This window comes from Ambystoma mexicanum, chromosome 8 (genome assembly GCF_040938575.1).
Source record: "Ambystoma mexicanum isolate Mex_15411 chromosome 8, UKY_AmexF1_1, whole genome shotgun sequence".
Lineage (NCBI taxonomy): Eukaryota > Metazoa > Chordata > Amphibia > Caudata > Ambystomatidae > Ambystoma > Ambystoma mexicanum.
The window spans coordinates 1678900670-1678923542 of NC_090929.1; the positions used below are offsets into that span (position 1 = coordinate 1678900670).

At 45.9% G+C, this 22873-nt stretch overlaps 1 protein-coding gene across 1 annotated transcript; it reads left to right on the plus strand.

Moving 5' to 3' along the window:
• The first annotated feature begins 20787 nt into the window (after nucleotides 1-20787).
• Nucleotides 20788-21651, plus strand: LOC138473448 (taste receptor type 2 member 40-like). The gene has a single exon (XM_069612100.1). The coding sequence runs from the start codon at nucleotides 20788-20790 to the stop codon at nucleotides 21649-21651; it is 864 nt and encodes a 287-aa protein (XP_069468201.1).
• Nucleotides 21652-22873: the final 1222 nt, after the last annotated feature.

A 22873-nucleotide genomic window follows, 5' to 3' on the forward strand; every position in this document is an offset into this window, starting at 1 on the left:
CCCCACCCTTGGAGAGTTCTCACTTGTCCCCGTGGCCGCAACTCCCTGGCAGATCCGCTGAGAGCCCGTTCCCACGACCAGGCGGACATGAGCGAGTGCTAGAAACAAACACTATAACATTCACTTTCCGCAGTGTATCACTGTCCACAGTATGACCCGACCAGCAGGGCCGGGGTGGAAAAGAACTGTAAAATGATCCCCCGGCAAAAGTAGAGACCCTAAATACCAATATACAAACTGCCTGTGATAAAACCCTTTTCTCCACGACCTTTTGATAAAACATGTAACCTCCATGAAGATGGCAGAGTGTATGTGTTCATGTGGCATTCTGGTTGAAATACCTATATCCCCGTAGCTATGCGCAAAGTGTCCCGGGGTTTTATGTTATGTGTTTTTCCGAGAAGAATGTACTCCAAGGCCCTATGCCATAACTGAACTAATTCTGCTAGAGTGCAAAGGAAAATAAGTGCAACCGCATCGGGAGCTCATGTAAATTATGTAAGAAAACGCATAGAATGTTTTCGAATGATCAAGCTCACCATGTGTCGCTGCCATCAATATCATTGGCCAGTTGTTCCTGCGTGCTCCCCCAACCTTAATACTACCTCGCTTATCGTGCATGCATAAAATATAACAAAATGTCATGGATGTCAAATACTTAGCATATAGTTAACAATAGCAACATTGGTATAGGTAACACATTCTGAGAATGGCCATGTAAAGTTATTAACAAAGTAGACATGTAAGCTTTGAAGAAAAAGCTCAACGAGTATTGTACTGTATATGAATTATTATGTCTTTTTGTATAACCTGCAAACACACGAGGAAAATACCATTGTGGGCATACCCAAGGCCACTTCCCCTCCCTCCCCAGTGACGCCTGCCAGATGAAAGGCAGAGGCCCGGGATGCTCTGCCTCACCTCCCCCAATTTGGCTGGAGCCGCTTCGAGCATTCACGTCCCCCCGCAGCTCACATGGCCACGGCCAGCCACCTGCATTATTTACAACCCAGCAGTAAACCCCGGTCATAAACGCAGGCCAAAGGCGCCCTTCCTCAGGCCCCACGACCCACCAGCTCACCCCAGGTTAATGGCCCCTGTAAAATTAGGACACCCAATATTATAGCAACACTTAAGGAACACATTCATAATGACTTCTAACGAGCCATGATAACTTGGACAGTTTACCCCCTGCCCTGAGACCCAACCTCGTGACCTATGATACCCGGTCAACAGGATGACGGTAACCATGTATTGATGTATTACCAAAGGATCCCACTCTAGGTGCATTCCTCCTGTGTTGCATTAACCTGTAGAATAACCTATTGTAGGATTTACAGGGGAAAATAATATTGCGGTATTGAATGAATGCGGTGTGCGTGGCCTTAGGGCAGAAAGCCAAGGAAGACGTTCATCAATGACACTGGTCACGCCTGGCACAACAGCACCGCCCGGATGAGCCCAGCTGACCTGCCCGGCCCACGTTGGCAACCAGTGACGTCCACCAACCACGGCACACCACATCACAGCTGCACCTATAGTTAGTCGTCGCCACCCAATCCCCCCGAACATGTGCCCCCTATAGTGTGTAGGTTCGCATTTTGTAAATATATACGCCTGTCTTTGCTACTGTCAAACAGAGCGCTCTCGGAGTTTGCAGAGTTCTTTGCATGCCCTATTTTGACTCATATAAACTCCCATTAAGCTCACCCGCACTTTGTCTTAGCCTTATTCCCATCTTGGGAGAGTCCATTACTGTCTCTCATTGTGGGGAGGATCGTGCTATCTGGGGACGCTCGCCTTCAGTGGTGACCCCGACAGCGTGATTATGTTCCCTTAAATATATCCCTACCGTCCCCTTTGGCACGAAAATCTCCGGTCGAAAAGGGATACGCACAGTGTTCTGGCTCCGGTAGGCTGCCCGCCAACGGCGACCGGTACGCTCAGAAGTGCGCACTCAACAGAGAGAGGGTACGGGAACCCGGTTGAAAAATCCCCTTTGAGTACCGCTCGCCGGGGCTGACCGTTGAGTGTACGGCAACACTGCCTGGACGGACCCAGTGCGGAGACTCTCGGTTCAAGACAGGCACGTGAGTATTAAGTACGAGCGACCATAAAGGGAGCAGGGGAGAAAAGCAGGACAAGGAAGGAGGGTGTTTAAAAAGGGGCACTTTGGGAATACTAAGAACCACTCCAGGCTTTCTTTACTTTTTCTTTGCATATGGCCATTAGGATTAAGAGGTGAAAACAGATAAAGAGACGGGAACCTAGCTCCGCGAGGGGGTAGAAGGCGGCGCCGCATAGTGCTATCTTGACTAGTACTGGGAATATATGAAGAAGTGAAAATAAGATAAAGGTGTCTGGTAAAAGGGAGACACGGTGAATACATTAGTAACGGCTATTCTTTCTATTTTTCTCTCTTGGTTTATGGGGAAAAAACAGGGTTAGTACCAAAAAAAAAAAGAAGGGAACAACTAGCAAGGGAGGAAAGAGAATACAAATTGAGCTGTGAATAGAGTGTTGCCTATTGATGTGTATGTGTCACATGTGACAGAACATATTTGCCAAGATGAATGAGTAAAAGTGATAAAGAGTGCATAATTAGGGTGTGGTCATGGTAAGTGTGACCAGAAGAAATTTTACGGGGAAGAGCCCGATGCAGTAAAATGACTATTTGTTGAATAAATGTGCTGAAGATATTGGGGGTGAACAAAGGGTGGTTTGCTTTTGTATGTGCCCCCCGAAATTATACGGAACAGAGGCTGTGCATGCCCATTCTCACACAGGTCCCCACACGTAGAGATACACAAATACATAGATATATCTAGTGATATATATATATATATATACATATCGAACAACCACGAACCATGGGGGCAGAGACACCATTAGCCCATATTTGTAAGAATCTACCTGGGTATGCTGAACGTATTAAGAAATATCACGATCAGTGGATTACAGAACTAAAGGGGGAAGGGTTACCCCAAATATGGCCAGAAGGGGGATCGTTTGACAAGAGGGTCCTAGATATGGTAGCTACATGCATTTGTTTAAAATACAAGGGGAAGCAGTTACATAATAGGAGGGAAATATTAGATCTATGGAGATTCTTTGAAGAAGTACCCCCTCCCAAAAAAAGGGAGTTAGGTACTGATTTGCCATCTGCCACTGACAATCCTTTGCTGATACCAAAAGACTACAAGGTGTTGCAAGAAGGGGAATCACCAGTAGAGGTAACTAGATTGTACCCAATACTAAGTAAACCAGTGCCCGCAGAAGGATACAGTGACCCAATATATGTACCCCCAACAACAGTCACTACGACTCAAGGACCAACGGCACCCCCACCGTATGAGAGCTATAGACAGAGCAACCAGGTAAGTACATCCACAGTAAATATAGAGAAACTAACAGAAGACTTAGAGTGTAGGCTCTCCGTAGCAAAATATGAGCTCTCAAGGATAAAAAGCATATGTGAACAGAGTGGGGCTAACGCGGCTCGGTCAGAGCTGACATCAAGAACACAGGATCATGATAAAACAATTGAGGAAGGGTGGAAGAAGGGGGAGATACTGCTCAGAATACAAGAAGAACCAACTCGAATAATTGAACTAGAGGAAAGGGAGGAACATACTGACGATGAGATAATGGCCACAGGAGGTAGAGAGGAACTATGGTGCGATATAGAAGAGGACTCAGAGGAAGGTGCAAGATTAAGTATGGCGATGGGAGGAGGAAATGAGGGGATGGAAGGTGCATGTTCAGGAAGAACAATGGAAGAAGAATGGACAGGACGACTAAGGAATAGGTTGGGGAAAATGGCGCCACTAGGAAAGAATGGAACGAAGGTGAGTACAGATAAGACAGCAAAGGGGAAGTTACAACTCCCGCTAATACACAGGGGAGGAGGGAGGCCGAATTACATACCCTGGGCTCAGATGGATAAGGCCAATTTGTTAAAGCTATTACCACCGTTATCAGGAGGGGCAAGCAAGTGGATATATGCATTTGAGAAGCACACAGCCAGGGTACCTCTAGCAATAGGTGATGTGAAGAGTTTGCTGGTATCGGCGGTTGGGGATCAAGCTGACAGAGTATGGGTAAAGGCTGGCTTCCCGGGGGTAACGTTAGACTGCGATCGCCATGATGGTGCCTCGTTTAACACAGTACGTGCAAGGGTGTGGGATGCATTAAGAGAGACATTCCCAGACACCCCAGACTTGCAGTCAGTAATGCAGTGTACAATGAATGACGGGGAAGATGCTATGGATTACATTTTTCGGGTCCAGGGGATGTGGAGAGCGGAAACGGGCACGCCCTGGTATCAATCAACCTCATTATTTTACTTTATAATAAAGAGAGGGCTCCCTAAAGAGGTACAAAAGGCACTTGACAAAACTGCAGGGATTGAAGCGAAAGGGTGGCCCGAAATACAGAGCATAATAGTTCACCACTGTAAAAGAATAAAGGAGAGGGAAAAGGAGATAGCGCAAAAAAGATTGGCAGACGAGGCGAAGTTAGTATAAACAAAACTATAAACAGTTAGTATAAACAAAACTGGTGAAGGTCGCTGCAGCAGTAGCCGCGCTCCCACACAGCAGGGAGGGAGAAGAAGAGGAGGAGGGGCTGGTAGCAATACAGGGGAGGATGGCAACGAAGTGGGCAGGAGCAGGGCAACGACAGTGGAACGAGCATGAGCAGAGTAGAGGTCCGCAGTGGCAAGATTGGGCCCCTCGAGGGGGACAAGATGGGTACAGGGGTCGCATAGGGGGTGGACAAGGGTACGGGGGAAACGGGGGAAATGGATGGCAAGGTCCCAGAGGTGCGCAGGGAAGTTGTTGGAACTGCGGGAGGTGGGGGCACTTTTCCAGAGAGTGCAGGAATAGATCGAACAACGGATTTCAAGAGACGGAACACTATGGCAATCCCCACCCGGGAAGCCCATACGGTCTTCCAATGGGACGATAACAGAGGGGGCAAGAACAGGGGTATGCAGAGCAAAGGCAAGCGCACCATTAGAGAAGACAGAATCACCCACAAAACAATGACAATATGCACTACACCCCAGGCAACCCTTTCGCAACGAATGCCAATGGAGCACCAGCCCCGGCCCCCTATAGTGGTGTGTCAGTAGTTTCAGGAAGTGTCTTCAACCAGGGGGGACAATGAGACAACCAGCATAGGACAGCCCACAGAGAACACTTGCGTGTCCTGTTCTATCTGCCACCTACGATGCAGAGGAGGAACCATTGGTAGGGGCGCAGATAGGAGACAGGCAGTTCATATTTATGGTAGATTCGGGAGCCGAGAAATCATGTATACGTGAGGGCCGGTTTCCGCTATCTAACCGGAAGTTAGAGACGCAGGGGTTCTCTGGGGCTGTAATTGAAGTTCCTTACACAGAAGATTTGGATGTGACAGTGGGGGGTAAAACGGTAAAAACACCCTTACTGTATTATGAACAATCGCCAGTAAACCTGCTCGGAAGGGACCTTCTTAGCAAGCTTAACATGACAATATCATTTACAGAAAGGGGATAGTGTGCTCCACCCCAGGGATATGCCCATTACGCGTAATGCTGGTGGTACATGCCCGGGCAACAGCACCAGAAATACGCGGCATGCCAGTGGACGAAAGAATGTTCATCGAAGGATTAAAAACACTGGCCCAAGTAGTCCCTGAGCTAAAAAAGTTAGAGTGGAGGATACCAGCAGAATTCATCTTCCGCCCAATAGTACGCCCAGACATAGCACCAGATTCAGTGGTATCCTTAGACCTGCATGCTGTACAGGTATCAGCAAAAAGGATTGCAGTAATTGGGATGGACATAGACGGGTGTAAATGGCGCACTGTGCTGTGCATCAATGCTGATATTGCCCTACGAGACTTATCTGATGAGGATCTCTTTTCTGATTCAGAGAGTGATGGCGAGATAATAATGGAAATAGCAATGCCCTGTGACATTTTGATTCAGACAAGACAAGTGCCCGTCCAGTTGATGGCAGTGGTGGGAACACCACCGTCCTTTTTTGATGATGACATGCGACTGGTGCCAAACAATTTGTGGACAACGGGCCCCCATGATGTAGGCTTGTTGCATGGAGTGACACCAGTGGTAATAAAACTCAAACCAGGGGCAATTGTGCCCCGAGTGAAGCAATACCCATTGGCCCGCGAAGCTGAGGAAGGGATAAAAGAGACAATAAATGCACTGCTAGCACAAGGGATAATAGTGCCTTCAAACTCCCCATGTAACACCTGTATCTATTCAATCAAAAAAGCGAAGGGAGGGGCTTGGAGGATGATCCAAGATTTACACCCCCTAAATGACGTCATACAAAAAGAATTTCCTTTGGTCCCGAACCCTGCATCCATACTGTGCAGTATCCCAAAAACGGCATCACATTTCACAGTGGTTGATTTGAAAAATGCATTCTTCTCCATCCCCTTGGCAGAAGAAAGCAGATACTTGACAGCATTCACACTAGGGGGAAAGAGATACGAGCACTGCAGGCTACCTCAGGGGTACTGCGAAAGTCCAAGCATATTCAACCGCATACTACACGAAGACCTGGGTAATTTATCAGTTTGAAAGCACGATCATTCAGTACGTAGACGATTTGCTCGTCTGCGCACAGAGTGAAGAGATGGGCAGAAGAGACTCAGTTACCCTCTTGACGCTGCTGGCGAATAAAGGGTACAAAGTGGGCAAAGGGAAGCTACAATACTGCCAGTCAGAAGTGCTGTATCTGGGACAGCTGATATCAAAGGACGGGAAAAGAATAATACCTGACAGAGTGGAAGCAATAAGGTCAGTGAAAGAACCAACCACAGTGAAGGAGATGCAGAAATTCTTGGGAATGTGTAACTATTGCAGAACATGGATACTAGGTTATGCAGCCTACAACAGACCATTACTGCAAGCACTCAAAGAGGCCCAGCAAGAGAACAGGAAAATAGAGTGGTCAAAAGAAATGAGTGACTCGTTTGGGTCGCTAAAAGAGCTGATCTCGAGTGCTCCAGTACTCGCCAATCCTGATTATGAGCGCAAATTTTACCTGTTATCACATTGCAAGGGGACTCTTATGACGGCTGTACTGACACAAAAGACTTCCCTGGGACACAAACCATTGGCCTACTATAGTGGCACATTAGATGCAGTGATGCAAGGTCACTTTGCATGTGAGCAGTCTCTCGCTGCTGCCGCGTTCGCCATTGAGAAAAGTGCCACAATAGTAATGGGGTGCCCTGTCACATTATTTGTGGAACACTCATTGTTTGCAATACTTGAAAGATCAAAAAGTACACTGACTACACAGCGAGCAACCGCCTATGAGATAATATTGTCCAGCGCCAATATTCATGTAGTGAGATGCAGGACAGTAAACCCAGCAACATTCATCACAGAACCGTGCACACTAGAGGACATGCAAGAACACGATTGTGCAACATACACAGGAGAAACAGGGGAGGGCGCGGTGGTATGTGAAAATGCCCTGAGCGAGGGAGAGGTGTACTTTGTAGATGGGTCAGCGTCAATTGACATGGACACAGGAGAGAAACATGTGGGACTTGCAGTAGTGAGGCTAGAAGAAGGTGAGTATGAAGCAGCAGAACGTATCGCCCTAATAGAAGCATTACATGCAGCTAAAGGATGTGCAGTAACGATATACACAGATTCAGCCTACATGACGAACACCGTATACGGAGGTCTAGCCCGGTGGGGGCGGAGAGGGTTTCGAAGGGCGGATGGAACCCCAGTGCAACACGCTGAACTGTTGAAGGAATTGATTGAGGCCCTGAAAGATCCAACAGTGGTAGCAATAGTGAAATGCCAAGCACATACGTCCAACACTGACGTTGTGTCTTTGGGGAACGCGGCAGCAGACGCTGCTGCCAAGGAGGCTTTGTATTTTGAGAGGCATGGAAGAGGTGAGTACCTACTGCAGCACCAGATGAACGAAGAGCTTCCAGAAGGATACAATGCCATACCCATATCACAAATACTAGAGCTACAGGAAGGTGCCAGTTGTGACGAAAAGATGGTGTGGGAAAAAACGGGGTGCAGCCAATCGGCAACAGACTTATTGTGGCGCCAAAATAACTCAGGAAAAGTAGTAATGCCCATCAAACTGTTAGAGATATCATTCCAGCAATTACACTTTCCAGCTCATAACACTAAACAACACATTGCGGCAGAGATACAGGAAGATTGGTTCGTGCCATGTCTCCAGGAACACATATCTAGCTTGACAATGGAGCGCACAACATGCCAAATATAGAACTCTGGGATGACCCTACGGACACTCAGGGGGACAATTCCAAAACCAACAGGGCCCTTCAAAGAACTGCACATCGATTATGCAGACATGGGGGAGAGGTGTAATGGGGCACGCTACATGATAGTGGTTGTATGTCCATTTTACAGGTGGGTGGATGTGGGTCCATGTGCACGACCTGATGCTAAGAGCGCTGCAAAGTTCCTAGTGAGGGAAGTGTTCCCGCGCTGGGGAATTTGTGATGTAATTCGCTCAGACAACGGCACTCATTTTGTGAACAAGCTCTTCAAGGAAGTGACTGCGTTATTAGGAATGAAGCATAAACTCTGCTCGATTTATCATCCTCAAAGTAACAGCGTTGTCGAAAAGATGAACAGCATGTTAAAAGGGAGATTGTCTAAATTGTGTTTTTCGTTGAAGAAAAACTGGGTCTACTGCTTACCCCTTGCACTGTTTGAGCTGAGGAACCAGCCGAGCAAGGATCACATCTGTCCCCGCACGAAATCGTGACAGGGAGGCGGATGCACACAGCACATTCCCCACTGCGCCAACACTCAGATGCACACAGAAGCGCCACAATATTAGGAGATGAATTCACAGAGTACCTGAAGAAGCTAACTAGGGCAGCGCATGCAATATCAAGGAAGAAGCTAACTAGGGCAGCGCGTGCAATATCAAGGCAGCTCTCACCACCATTCACAAGGGAAGAAGGGGACACAACGGTGTCCTTTGTGGAACCTGAAGCACAAGTACAATTAATGCCAGGAGAGTTCATTTATGTCCGGAGCTTTGTGCGCCGGTGGAATGCCCCAAGGTTCCATGGGCCGCACGAAGTAGTCTTTTGTACACCCACAGCTGTAAAGGTGAAAGGGCTCAGGTATTGGATACATTTGACAGATGTGCGGAAGGCATATAATAGTGTGCAGGAAGAAGTGGATGGGGAGGCACAGACAACAGCAAACCAAAATAATGAAAATGATGAGTGAACATGAACAGATGAATGGAGGAGTGTAACTGATAGATAAAGCTGCTAACGAAAAAAAAAAATCCTATTACAGGTTATTGATCTAGATAAATGAAAAAAAAGTGTTTAATTGAAAATAACGGTGTAAAATATATGTATTGTCTGCTCCCTTCTCTGTGCAACCTCCCCCCCCCCCAAACATCTCCCTTTTTATGACCTCCTGGTACATACAGTGCCAACATAAATGTTTACATGCACGTACTTAATGCACTTTTATATCTCAAACAGGAACTACCATGGCAACAAACGGGCAGCCTGCAACGAATAGATTGATTAGATATAGAGATGTTTTAGCTGAGTGTGGGTTGTCTGTATGCATTATATTATTTTTTACAATGCTGTTTGGCTTGGTTACTTATTGGTTTATAGCGTTCATCTCTATCGAGATGAACGAGGGGGGAGGGAATAACGGTATTAATGTAACAAATCAAACTACAACTGCAAAGGTGATTTTTTGGTGTGGGACGGATCTAAACTTGTATGGGGATATTACACGACACCGCCCAATGTTGCTACCTCGCCAAATGAAAGAATGCAGGAAAAAATGTGAGAAATAGTTGGAGGAAAAGGGAGGTGGGAATGAGAAAATACGATGAGTATTACGGGTTGGGACTCGACAAGATGGAAGACCCACGACACCCCCACCAGACAAATAAATGGTATGCAGACATGAGTGCAACTGCTAAGCAAACAACAAATGAGAGCTGTTATGTCTGCTCCCTCATTCCCCATGCTTCAGGTACACCCAAAGTATTGCTGCCAAAAGAGTTGCCTATCGTGGATGCCCAGTGTCTCCTTCATCTCACGTTATGCAGAAGTAAGAACACCTTCCAGGCACATGAAGTAACTTTTAAAATGCTGCAGAATGAGAAGACCTGTTACCCGAAAGCGGAAGGAGTGATATGTTTGGAAGAACCATTTTTTATAATACAAGGGAAAGATGAAAAAATAATGTGCAAAGCTGAAGCGCTGCGAGGTGTGGCGCCAGAGAAACTGCAGTGGATAGAGAAAACATGCACACCAGTATGGAAGGAGCACATCTCAAAACTGACCTGGGTGACTGCCATTGAAAAGCCCTTCAAGCTACACAAAGAAATAAACTATGAACTGTGCTTCAAGGGAGACGGGAAAACTATCATGGGGGTAAACAAAAAGTGCAACAAGACCCTCACCATCCCGGATATGAGAAAAGGAACAGCAGCCCTCATGGACACTTATTGGGTATGTGGCAACCAGGCATACCTGCACCTCCCACAATCCTGGAGCGGCAGCTGCTCATTGGCCACCCTACATCCTGCACTAATGGTGATACCGGAGAGCCACATTGACGGGAGCAAGAAAATGCAAGAGACCCCTCAGCAAAATGAGACCCAACCAACTGCAGAATCACAAGTATGTGTCCTATCTTCCGGTAATAAGAGGGAGATGCTGTCATGGAACAGACGATCGACGAAACTACATATCAAAAGCATCCTCAGAGCTACTGGCACAGATCCCAGACAGATATCGATTATTCAGCTCTGCAGAGACTTTCTTCGCCTCACTCATCCCCAGCATCCAGGCACGGGCAAATGCAAAATGGCTCCAAATTACACGCTGGGAGCTGATCCAGCTGGCGAATGACACTGAAGAAGGATTTAACGTAATAAAAGTGGAACAGCGGGCACTGCGGCTAATGACCACGCAAAATAGGTATGTCTTAGACCTGCTAACAGCAATGGACGGAGGTGTTTGCCGAAAAATTGGAAGTGCCTGCTGCACTTTCGTACCTTCCGAAGATGCAGATAATGGTTCTTTATCCCACATGATCGAAGCCGTACATAACCTAGGAGAAAGAATGAAAATGGAAGGTGGAGCAGAAGCAAGCACATGGTTCAACAACATCTTCTCCTGGGTCCCATTGTGGCTGGTAATGACTGTTAAATTTCTGATGCCGGCAGTCGTGTTCCTCCTTTTTATTTTTTGTATGTGCCAGGTGGGTCTTCAATGTTGTGCGAACGCAGTACCAAATGGTGCAATGATGATGGTGACAATGGGCAACGCTCGCGGTACGATACAAAATATGCAGGAAGTAGAGGTACAAACAGGAGCAGAAAACGCACCAAGATTCCAGATGGTGCCCATATACCACAGCGGGGATGTAGTAGACAGGCTATGGCACACCACAATTAAAGAGCCCCATGAACTCGAGTGGTATGAGGAGGTGTGGGTGGATTTGGAAGGGGACGGAGGTTGTATATAAATGACCTGCACACCGGACGAGTATGCTAGAAGGGGAGAAAGTTTGCGAGGGGTGTGTAGGGCATGGATGCCCATAAAAGGCACCCCTGCATGGGATGAGGCTGTAGCTGAAGAAGAAGAACGCAAGAGGTTGAGGGAGTTACAGTATTCGTTACTTAAGTAATGAAAGGGGGGAAATGTATGGGAGGATAGGTCCAAGGGACCCCCCCTCCCCTACGGCCCCCCCTTGTGGGGCCCAGGTGGCAGGTGAACCACTGGCTGAAACATTGACCAAACGTGCTGTATTAAGCTAGGCCCTGGAAACCATTTTGTGAAATCCAAATGGCATGAGCCCTGTGCGCTGCAGCGCGGCCCCCACCCTTGGAGAGTTCTCACTTGTCCCCGCGGCCGCAACTCCCTGGCAGATCCGCTGAGAACCCGTTCCCACGACCAGGCGGACATGAGCGAGTGCTAGAAACAAACACTGTAACATTCACCTTCCGCAGTGTATCACTGTCCACAGTATGACCCGACCAGCAGGGCCGGGGTGGAAAATAATTGTAAAATGATCCCCCGGCAAAAGTAGAGACCCTAAATACCAATATACAAACTGCCTGTGATAAAACCCTTTTCTCCACAACCTTTTGATAAAACATGTAACCTCCATGAAGATGGCTGAGAGTATGTGTTCATATGGCATTCTGGTTGAAATACCTATATCCCCGTAGCTATGCGCAAATGGTAGAAATGTCCCGGGTTTTATGTTATATGTTTCTCCGGGAAGAATGTACTCCAAGGCCCTATGCCATAAGTGAACTAATGCTGCTAGAGTGCAAAGGAAAATAAGTACAACCGCATCGGGAGCTCATGTAAATTATGTAAGAAAACGCATAGAATGTTTTCGAATGTTCAAGCTCACCATTTGTCACTGCCATCAATATCATTGGCCAGTTGTTCCTGCGTGCTCCACCAACCTTAATACTACCTCGCTTATCGTGCATGCATAAAATATAACAAAATGTCATGGATGTCAAATACTTAGCATATAGTTAACAATAGCAACATTGGTATAGGTAACACATTCTGAAAATAGCCATGTAAAGGTATTAACAAAGTAGACATGTAAGCTTTGAAGAAAAAGCTCAACGAGTATTGTACTGTATATGAATTATTATGTCTTTTTGTATAACCTGCAACACACGAGGAAAATACCATTGTGGGCATACCCAAGGCCACTTCCCCTCCCTCCCCAGTGACGCCTGCCAGGTGAAAGGCAGAGGCCCGGGATGCTCTGCCTCACCTCCCCCAATTTGGCTGGAGCCACTTTGAGCATTCACGTCCCCCCGCAGCTCACATGGCCACGGCCAGCCACCTGCATTATTTACAACCCAGCAGTAAACCCCGGTCATAAACGCAGGCCAAAAGGCGCCCTTCCTCAGGCCCCACGACCCGCCAGCTCACCCCAGGTTAATGGCCCCTGTAAAATTAGGACACCCAATATTATAGCAACACTTAAGGAACACATTCATAATGACTTCTAATGAGCCATGATAACTTGGACAGTTTACCCTTTCCCTGAGACCCAACCTCGTGACCTATGATACCCGGTCAACAGGATGACGGTAACCATGTATTGATGTATTACCAAAGGACCCCACTCTAGGTGCATTCCTCCTGTGTTGCATTAACCTGTAGAATAACCTATTGTAGGATTTACAGGGGAAAATAATATTGCTGTATTGAATGAATGCGATGTGTGTGGCCTTAGGGCAGAAAGCCAAGGAAGACGTTCATCAATGACACTGGTCACGCCTGGCACAACAGCACCGCCCGGATGAGCCCAGCTGACCTGCCCGGCCCATGTTGGCAACCAGTGACGTCCACCAACCACGGCACACCACATCACAGCTGCACCTATAGTTAGTCGTCGCCACCCAATCCCCACGAACATGTGCCCCCTATAGTGTGTAGGTTCTTATGACGCATTTTGTAAATATATACGCCTGTCTTTGCTACTGTCAGACAGAGCGCTCTCGGAGTTTACAGAGTCCTTTGCATGCCCTATTTTGACTCATATAAACTCCCATTAAGCTCACCCGCACTTTGTCTTAGCCTTATTCCCATCTTGGGAGAGTTCATTACTGTCTCTCATTGTGGGGAGGATCGTGCTATCTGGGGACGCTCGCCTTCACTTCATATCGTGTCAAAAACGCCAAGACTAATGGCATGCAAAACGCCAGTGAGACTTCGGAACTAAGTAGCTTTTACCCACAATACACAGGGGAATATCATAAACACTAAAAGGGGACTAATGTCTGCAAGTGAAATCGTACTATAGAGATGAAAAAAAACAACGTTATTAAAAAAGAAAACAAAGTTGGTACAAGTACCCAGCACAAATTAGTAAAAAAAAGGGGCCATAACAGTCATGTAAAACATGGGAAAACACCACTGTTGTAAAAACTGTAGCATAACTTCAAACATCAATACTGAGTCGTTACCTCTTTGATAACAGATATATGGGAACAGGAGCACAAAAAACGAATGCACGCACCTCTCTATTCCAAAAAAAACATTTTGCCAAACCTATTTCCTCAATTAATGCATAGAGAAATGAACTCAATGATGGGTATGGGAGAACAACAGAGTACCCAGAGTATATACAACGATTACAATAATTACGGTCCATTTTAACTCGCATGATGTGCATTTGTCTCAATTAATACATAGAGGAATAAATACAGTAATCAGTATGGGAAAACAACAGTGCACACCGGGTGTGTACAATAATTACACTGATTGCTGTCCATTTTAACTCGCATGATAGTCGCACCATAAACGGCTGGAATAAGAGACCACAAAGACTAGGGGGCAAGATTGAAAGGAACCTTCATCATTACAACCCCCTAATGTTATGCCACTCAACCTCTTCATTTAGACCAACCAAATGGCTACGAGTCTTGAAGATGAGTTTCTGTTCCTGGGTGACTAAACTCTGGTCTATAGCTTCTTTATTGGGTCCATTGACCCGTTTGAGGATCACCAACCTTAAGTCTTCATATGAATGGCCGTTCATAATGAAATGTTTGACCATAGGGTCTTTGCCTTAATGCAACTCCTATGTTCTATCATGCAAGTTTTACATTTACGGTTTGTCTTACCTATAAAGTGCAAACCACATGGGCAGGTTATCATATAGACCACATTGGTGCTATTACAGTTACAGAATTCAGTGATATTCCATTTATTAGTCAAACCTATGTCTACCTCAATTGTAAAGGACGTGAATTGACACATTACACAACTACTGCATGGATGATTCCCCACTATCGGTGGAAGACCGCAGAGTGTGGTTTGTTTTGTTGATGGTTGTTTTTTCTCCTTGATATCATTCCTAATGAGAGTATTTCTCAAATGTTGACTTCTTTTGAACGCCACTAGAGGGGTACAGCTCTCTTTGCTGTATACTTTCTTCCAGTTCTTATAGAATACACTTCTGATCTTATACGAAAGGTCAGTGAAAGTATTCACAAAAACCAAGTTGTTTTCTCTCTTGTTTTCTTTGGGGGTCTGCTCTAACAGAGCTTCACGATTATTATTATATGCCCTCTTTGCTGATTGTTTAACAAGTTTCTCCGGATACCTTCGTTCAACCAATTTTTTATGGAGAATATTGGCACTTGACACATAATGCTTCTTTAGACTGCTGTTCCGTTTCAGTCTCAAAAACTGACCAAAAGGTAAATTGCATCTAATGTGTTGGGCATGATGGCTCAAAAAATGCAGGAGGGCATTGCGATCTGTCGGTTTGCTATAGGGTTTCACTCGCAGCACACCTGCTTGATGAAAAACAGTGATGTCAAGAAAATTGATTTCAAAATCTTTAATCTCTTGCGTGAATTTCACGCATTGGGTCATTGACCCGTTTGAGGATCACCCACCTTAAGTCTTCATATGAATGGCCGTATTTTGTTGATTTAGCCAGACCACAAATTCTTCTGCCGTGGCTCTGTCCCCTTCCCAGATGATGAAAATATCATCAATATAGCTCGACCATTGTCGCAGCTTGTTCTTGAAAGGGTTAGTATCGGCATTGACGGTCACGTTGTCAAACATCTCCACATATAGGTTGGCCAAATTTGGGGCCATTGCCGCCCCCATGGCCGTGCCCTCTATTTGTTGGTAAATAAATTCTTTCAAATTGGAAACAATTCATTGTGAGGGCATATTTGGTACACCACAGGATAAAACTGTTACTCACAGGATGATTATCTCTGCGACTCAAATGGGTTTCCTCGACCGCATTAAGGGTGGCATTCTGAGGGATGACAGTGTATAGAGTTTGGATGTCTAGACAGATTAACAGATGAACACCCGGTTCAAACCTGACCCCTTCGATTTTGTTGATGGCATCGGTTGTATCCTTGAGATAATTTTTCATCGAATGGACAAAAGGTCTCAGATAAAAGTCGGCAAACTTAGATAGTGGCTCCAAAATGGAGTTCACTCCTGACACTATCGGACGCCCTGGTGGTCTAGTAGGGTGCTTATGAATTTTAGGCAGAATATAGAAGACGGGTACTCTACCATTCTTTCTTCTTAAGTAGTCTGCTTCCTGTTTTCCAATCATGTCATTCTCTAACGCTGCAGAGACCTTTTCATTGATGGTTTTGACCATTTCTTCAGTGGGATCTTTTTGTAACACCTGATAGCTGTTCCTATCTTGGAGAAAATTATTACACTCTCTTATGTAGTCAGATCTATTCAAAATCACAATCGCTCCACCTTTATCTGCCTGGCGTATAATAATTTGATGATTATTAGCCAAATTTTGCATGAGAGATCTTTGTTCTTTGCTAAAGTTGGAATTACACCCTCTGTCCATATTTTCCAATTTAGAAATTTCTTCGAGGGTCTTTTTTTCAAAAACTATGGACTCATGTGAAAAAGAATGCCCTGGGGAACAAAAGGTGGAAGGATTGTGTAGACCACTTGCATTACAGCTTTCACGATATTTTTGATCTTCAAAAATTTCTTTGAGATGTAACTTACGCATAAATTGTTGAAATTCCCTTCTAAATTCAAAAGGGTCATGGTGTTTGGTAATCACATAATTCAAGCCTTTATTTAAGTTGTGCTCTTCTGCAGGAGTAAGGATATAGTCTGAAAGATTGACTAATATTGTTTCTGTGTTCTGCTTCGAGTATTGACTTGATCGGGATTCCAATCGTTTCTTCGTGGTCCCTGTTCTAAAAAAGGCCTACTCTGTCCCCGGCGATTCTGACCTCGGAAACCTCTGCCTCCATTATTTCCCCAGTCTTTGCCATCTCTGGTGCTAGGGCCATTGCTCCCATCGTCACTCGAGCTGTAAGAAGTATCACGGAAACTGACTCTTCTTTGAATGTTATTGGGATTAAAATTATTACCAAATTTATGGTTTTCCATAGTGTATGGGAAAAGCTTTTCGTGACAAAAATTCTGTTGGTCCTTCTTCATCCTTTTTATTCTATCCAGGGTATTGTCCTTCTTAAATTCCGTCATCTCCTTGAGGAGAATATCAAGTTTATTTTTAAACACATCTAAGGCCAATTCTTTCTTGAGATCATCTTGCATTTTGTTTATATCAATCTCAATTTGTTTTGACATTTCTTGTGCGGTATCAATGATTAGTACTAGCCAATCACGGCTGCATTTATTTGCAATGTAGCTCCATTTTATTATGAAATCCTTATTGTCAAAAAACAAGCGCGGTTCATTTCTAACCACCAAACCCTAGGGTAGCGCCTGATTTTCTAGATATTTCCATCATAATAATGCCATGTAGCTCTGTTCTTATGGCCCTTTTTTTTAATTGAGATAATTCATCCCATTGGTCACCATTTTGCAAAATCTCATTGTTCACAGAGGATCCCAAGGACTTCACTGATTCTAATATTTTTTGGACATAGTCCTCACTGTACGCCAGGCATTTATCTGATCCTGATGCCATGGCTTGCCCCCAAAAAAAACGAGCAGGCAAACCCCATCTGCACATCAAGCCCTGCAGCCCTATTCAACACACGGTTACCATCCACTGTTTACCAAAAGAAACAAGGGGATGGGGTCTACTATTTTTTAACGCCTTATGAAGGTGAGTAGAGACTTCCAATTATCTCTATAAGAAAAATAGGGACTGAGGGAGCAGTAACGGAAAAAATGTAATCCAGCAGGCCAATGAGGAACAGCTCTATGCTAATCTCTGACTCCTTCTTGGGGAGGAGAAATGCCTAAGGAAATGGACGGACTGAGTTGTCCTGTAATTAACTAATCTATGGGGATCTTTCACCTTAATGGAGAAAAGGAGGGGGTGGCTGACAGAATTTTAATTAAAGAGCTAAGGTTAGCGTCTGAGTGATTGATACAAAGGAAGGTAGGGCATCCCTGAAGGTCTGTTAAGGACCTCCACAAAACACTCCTTTCTTCGAAGTACTAAACAATAATAAATAAATAAATACAAAGTAATACTTCTAGGAAGTGGGTTACGGCCAAACAGGGGTCCGAACCCTGGACCCTTATGAAAAAGTCTGATGCTTACTGGGCCATCCGGGCTACCGCCAACCGGAAAAACATTCATGTGCTTCACACACCGTTTAAAAATATGTATTTAGCAGAGGAATACACTGAGCACGTGGACCTCAAACTGCTCACCCTGGCAGGATGTGGTAACAGCAGGAGCGAGGGGCAACCTTGCACTAGAATGCATGCAAAGCCTGCAACCGAGCAGGTTATATGCACACGCACAAAACACCAATGTCGTGTGCAGTGCTTAAATAAAGCTGCAGACTGGCAGCGCCTCAGGCTCTTGAGCGGGCAGGTCAACGGCCAAATATATATATTCAAATACCAAATTAAAAATATAAATTTTTAAAATATAAATATAAATATGTACACTGGACATGGCGGGAAACAAACCCAGGTCCTCTTGCATGGTAAACATGCAGCTCAATCATTGGGCTGAAGCAGAAGCTTCTGCTATATTTCAATGCAATTGAGGCCTACACTGAAAGACACAAAGAATCCTACCACATCTGGAATTCCCATTCGTCTCCTAAATCAAAAAAGACCTTGGAGCGGCAGGACTGAAGCAGAAGTTTCTTTCAGGCAGCCGTGCATCGGGAGTACGAGTTTGTAACTGTGGCAGTAACACGCCACCCCTTCGCCTGCCTAATGACATGTTATGGGGGCTAACAAATGTCATGTCAAGGGCCTGCGAAGTGCTCCAGCGAGCTCAGCCGCTGCTCGAAACCACGCCCATACAAAAAGGTTGGGCCAAATACTGGAGCTCCGCACGCCACTGCTCAGGGGGACCAGCTGCAGTGCACGTGAGTAATTGCCAACGCATACGCACAGCACGATACAAGCTCGCAGCACTAATTGGCAAAACCCCCAGTCGAAAACACACAAGCATGCATATGCACTCCTTGAAACCCAAAGGTTAGCGCCAGGCAAACTAACAAAACAAAACAGACGCACAAGCTTGTTTTAAATATAGTGTTCTTTAATATCTCGTTGCATATGGACTTCACTAAGGAAGATAAAAATCAGTATTAAAGACTTAATGAAAGATACAAGCATGTGCCAGGTCTGAACCAGAAGCTTCCGTTAGACCGGCGCGCATCGGGCTTGAATAATTTCTGAATGAAATGAACTCACAACGCGCTTAATACCCAAAGGTTTCTAACCGTGCTAACATTCTAACAAAAAACAAACACCTCAATAAAGCAATGGCTGCACTTGGCTTCCTAGATTCAATGTTATCAAAGCAGTAAAACTTCCTTATAGAATAAAAGATACCCTAATACATATTCCAAAATACATTTACACAATTTTAGGCCAATGTACTATTAAGGCCTACTACTGACTAACATGCAAGACACAACTATAAGGAGTGACTTAGCTGTGGTGTCAGCAGCAAAGAAAGAGGAGTTGGGATTGGAGTAAAGGACTTATATAGAGGAAGGTCCCTGCTCATTGGTCTCCTGCAGGGCATGGCCTGTCCTCCATGATGGATTGGGGAGTCCCCCCTTACATTGACATTGAACTCTGTTTAGTTCTGTTTTTCAAACTTTATTTTTTGTTTGTAAAAGTTTTTCTTTGCTGCTGTGGTTCAGAAGTAAAGATTGTAATGCATACTAGGAGCCTCAAGTCTTGACATAGAATCAGTGCTCAGAATCACTTCCTCCATTCTGGCTAGGGCTTGTTTCCATACTCTGAACACAAGAGTTAAGGCCACCACCAATGTCACATAAGATATATTATATTAGATGTAAAATGTTACAAAACACTCCCTCTGCCCACTGGACAATCATACCCCCTTTCTGCCTGGACCTGACGATGATTCAACGATTCAACAGTAAGCGCTTTGAACCACTTCACGTGTGCGCTTTATAGATCAACAATTACAACAGCACATGACCCCCTGGGTCTAGTGTTTTCTTGGCAGAAGCATTGCAAAAGCTCATAGTGCCACTACAGGACATACTCTTCTCTACCTGCATCTATGAACTGGAGTTCTGATACTTGCAAGAGAACAAGGTTTTTTTTGTTCTGCATTCCGAGCCTCCAAACTCTGAGGCCACATCACTCAGGTCAGAACATGGCTGTGGATTTGGAAGGTGGGGAGCTACAGGTTCCAGCCTCTTCTTCCCACCCAAGATCGCTCAAGGCTTTGACGATTTTCCCCCGGTAGGCTGCCCTTCCTGGGCTGCAGAGTCTCCCGCCCAGCTTTGGCACAGATTCAAGGATCTGACTTCATCAGACTTTGAAACCTCCAGATGCAAATGATGTCCACCACAGTACTCCACGACTAGGGGGGTTGGGAGACAATGCATACAGTATCACGTGCCTTACCACGTTGATGTGGCGCTGGATTGGTGCTCCTATCCAAACAGCAAGATGCAAACAAAAATCAACGAGTCACAGAGGTTGATAACATTTGCATGCTCTGAACATGCTTGGCGGCGAATGAAAATTACGAACAAACACTAGCGCTCTGCTGTGTGCAGCTCTTTAGATGCTTTGACAGGCTCTCTGCAAGTTTAAAGGATGCATTCAGAACTTGCTGTGAGTAGCTGCAGCAGCTAGCGAGTGGGACTCCGCTTTAGCATCTTGTGCAGAAGGTGTGGTGGGCCTGAGATCTTCAGCGAGTTCAGCGGTCCAGGAGAGATGAAAACTGCTTCGGACATTGGGTACATGATCCTGCCATGGGTCGAATCTATAGGTGGCATGGGGGAGAACGCCTTTATTTTGGCAGTGAGTGGCATGGAGCGGGTGAAGGGTGTGACCCTGAAGTCTTGTGACATCATAATGATCTGGATGTCCGTTGTGAACTTCTGTGTGAGCTTCTCAAAGGCCCTTCAGCTGATCGTGAGCACGTTTTATCCAGACGTCGAGCAAGTGGGCCACACCTGCTTAGTCTTCATGATAATTTACGCATTCCTTGATGTGACCAGTCTGTGGTTGGTCGTCTGCCTCGGTGTCCTGTACTGCGCCAAAGTTGCCAGCTTTGAGCATCCACTCTTCCTCCAGCTGAAACATAAGGTCTGCAGTCTGGTACCCTGGCTCATCGCGGCCTCTTTTCTGCTGGCGATGGTGAATGTGTTGGCTTTGTCCTTCATTCTATACAGGGTAAATACCCATGCTGCACCTGTTATCAGCAATGGCACCACAGTTTGCCAAGCCATCCAGAACGATTTCACTGACTGGCTCATTCAACGCCTCGTTACTTGTCTCCTACCAGTCTTGTTTCTGCTGGCTTTGGTGATCCTGATAATTGTCTCCTGGTGGAGATTGGTCAGAAGGTTGAAACTTGACACCAGCGACCTCCAGGTTAAGGCCCACCTCATGGTCCTCAAAGCCGGGCTGGCCTTCCTTGCCTCCATGTTCGCAGGGATCCTAGCAGGAGTCCTCACCTTCTTACATGTTGTGCCAGCGGAGAGCTCCTGGCGGTTTGCTATTTCGGCGTTGGCGGCGGTACAACCTTTCCTGCATCCATTGATCCAGATTTTTTACAACTGCAAACTCAGACGGGCCACCGCCAGTATCCTGCATCATACCTTGAAGTGCTTCATCAAAGGAGGAACCTTCTGAGGAGTAACGGGGCTCACCAGAAGCGACCACAGTTCCTGTGGAGTCAACTGGTTCAACTCTGATAGACCATACGATTCATGGGGAGTCACTTGAGCCCAATGAGAAAAACGAGTCTCTTCCCCTCCCCCACCCCCATCTGCACCTCATTGTTTTTCCTCAGCTGACAAGCTACTGCTGAGAGCCTTCTTTGCTCAATTGGCCACATTGCCCCTGAATGTATCACTGAAAACTATGGGGATTGGGAGGGAGAGATTGAAGGAACTGTGGCAAGGTAGCCTGCCTTGTTCTGGGGGCTAGCAGAATGATGACTGGGGGCTAGGTGCCACCTCGAGTCAATGGATGTTGCGACTGCGAGCTGAATGGGGAGGATTTCTGGTCACCTTGCATGGGTGCCCAGTACCTGTTAAGGGACAGTCGCATGACCTCACCAACTGCCAGTCGCAAGGTTCCCCCTCCTCTAAAGAGAGACCACACAGCTTTGCCTGGCCAAAAGGCCAAAAAAAAATCTGCAACACTGAGATTGAAGGCTTTCACTTTAAGGGAAACCCCCTGCTTGTCCTGGACGAAGGGATTGGAGGTCTAGATACAGCCAGTAGCTCAACTGGCATTTAGAAGAATCCCCTTTAGGGGTTTGCAGGATCTGCAGTTGTTTCAGCTGCTCCTCCATACACAATCTTTCAAACACTGGGAAACTGACGCAGAAAGCAAAGGTACATCTCTAGTGTTCCCCTGCAAGCAAATCTCGCACCAAGGAAACACTGTATACATTCTCCCACGTGCCCAGCATTACACAATAATCAGAGGGGTACCTACCTGGAGTGTTTCCAGCCCTTAATGCACGCACGGGAATCCTCACAACTCAGTGCAAGCAGCTGCGGGGAGGGTCACAAAAGCATGTGTGATTCCAAGATGGCCAGATATAAGCTATTTCCCACCTCCTAGGCCCAGATCAGCCCCAGGTGTGCCTGCAGGACCAGGCCAATCCCAGCCCTAGCTCCGTTCCACCTCGCAGGTGCAGACCCACAGTGTAAAATCCACCCAAAGGGCGGCGGTGACAGATTATAAATGCAGCCCGTTCCAGTTGCTAGGTGTAGGTTGTTGTAGCAGGTTGTGGCTGGTGATTGGAGAAGGTCTGAATGCATAACATAGATTGTGTTTGTGTGGCGCCAGTTGGGGTTATGAGGAGAGTAAGGAGGTAATGGTAACTTCAAGAGGAGGTGGT

What these genes read in the sequence shown, in the direction of transcription:
- LOC138473448 (XM_069612100.1), top strand. Translation starts at nt 20,788, where the DNA reads ATGGGGGAGAACGCCTTTATTTTGGCAGTGAGTGGCATGGAGCGGGTG.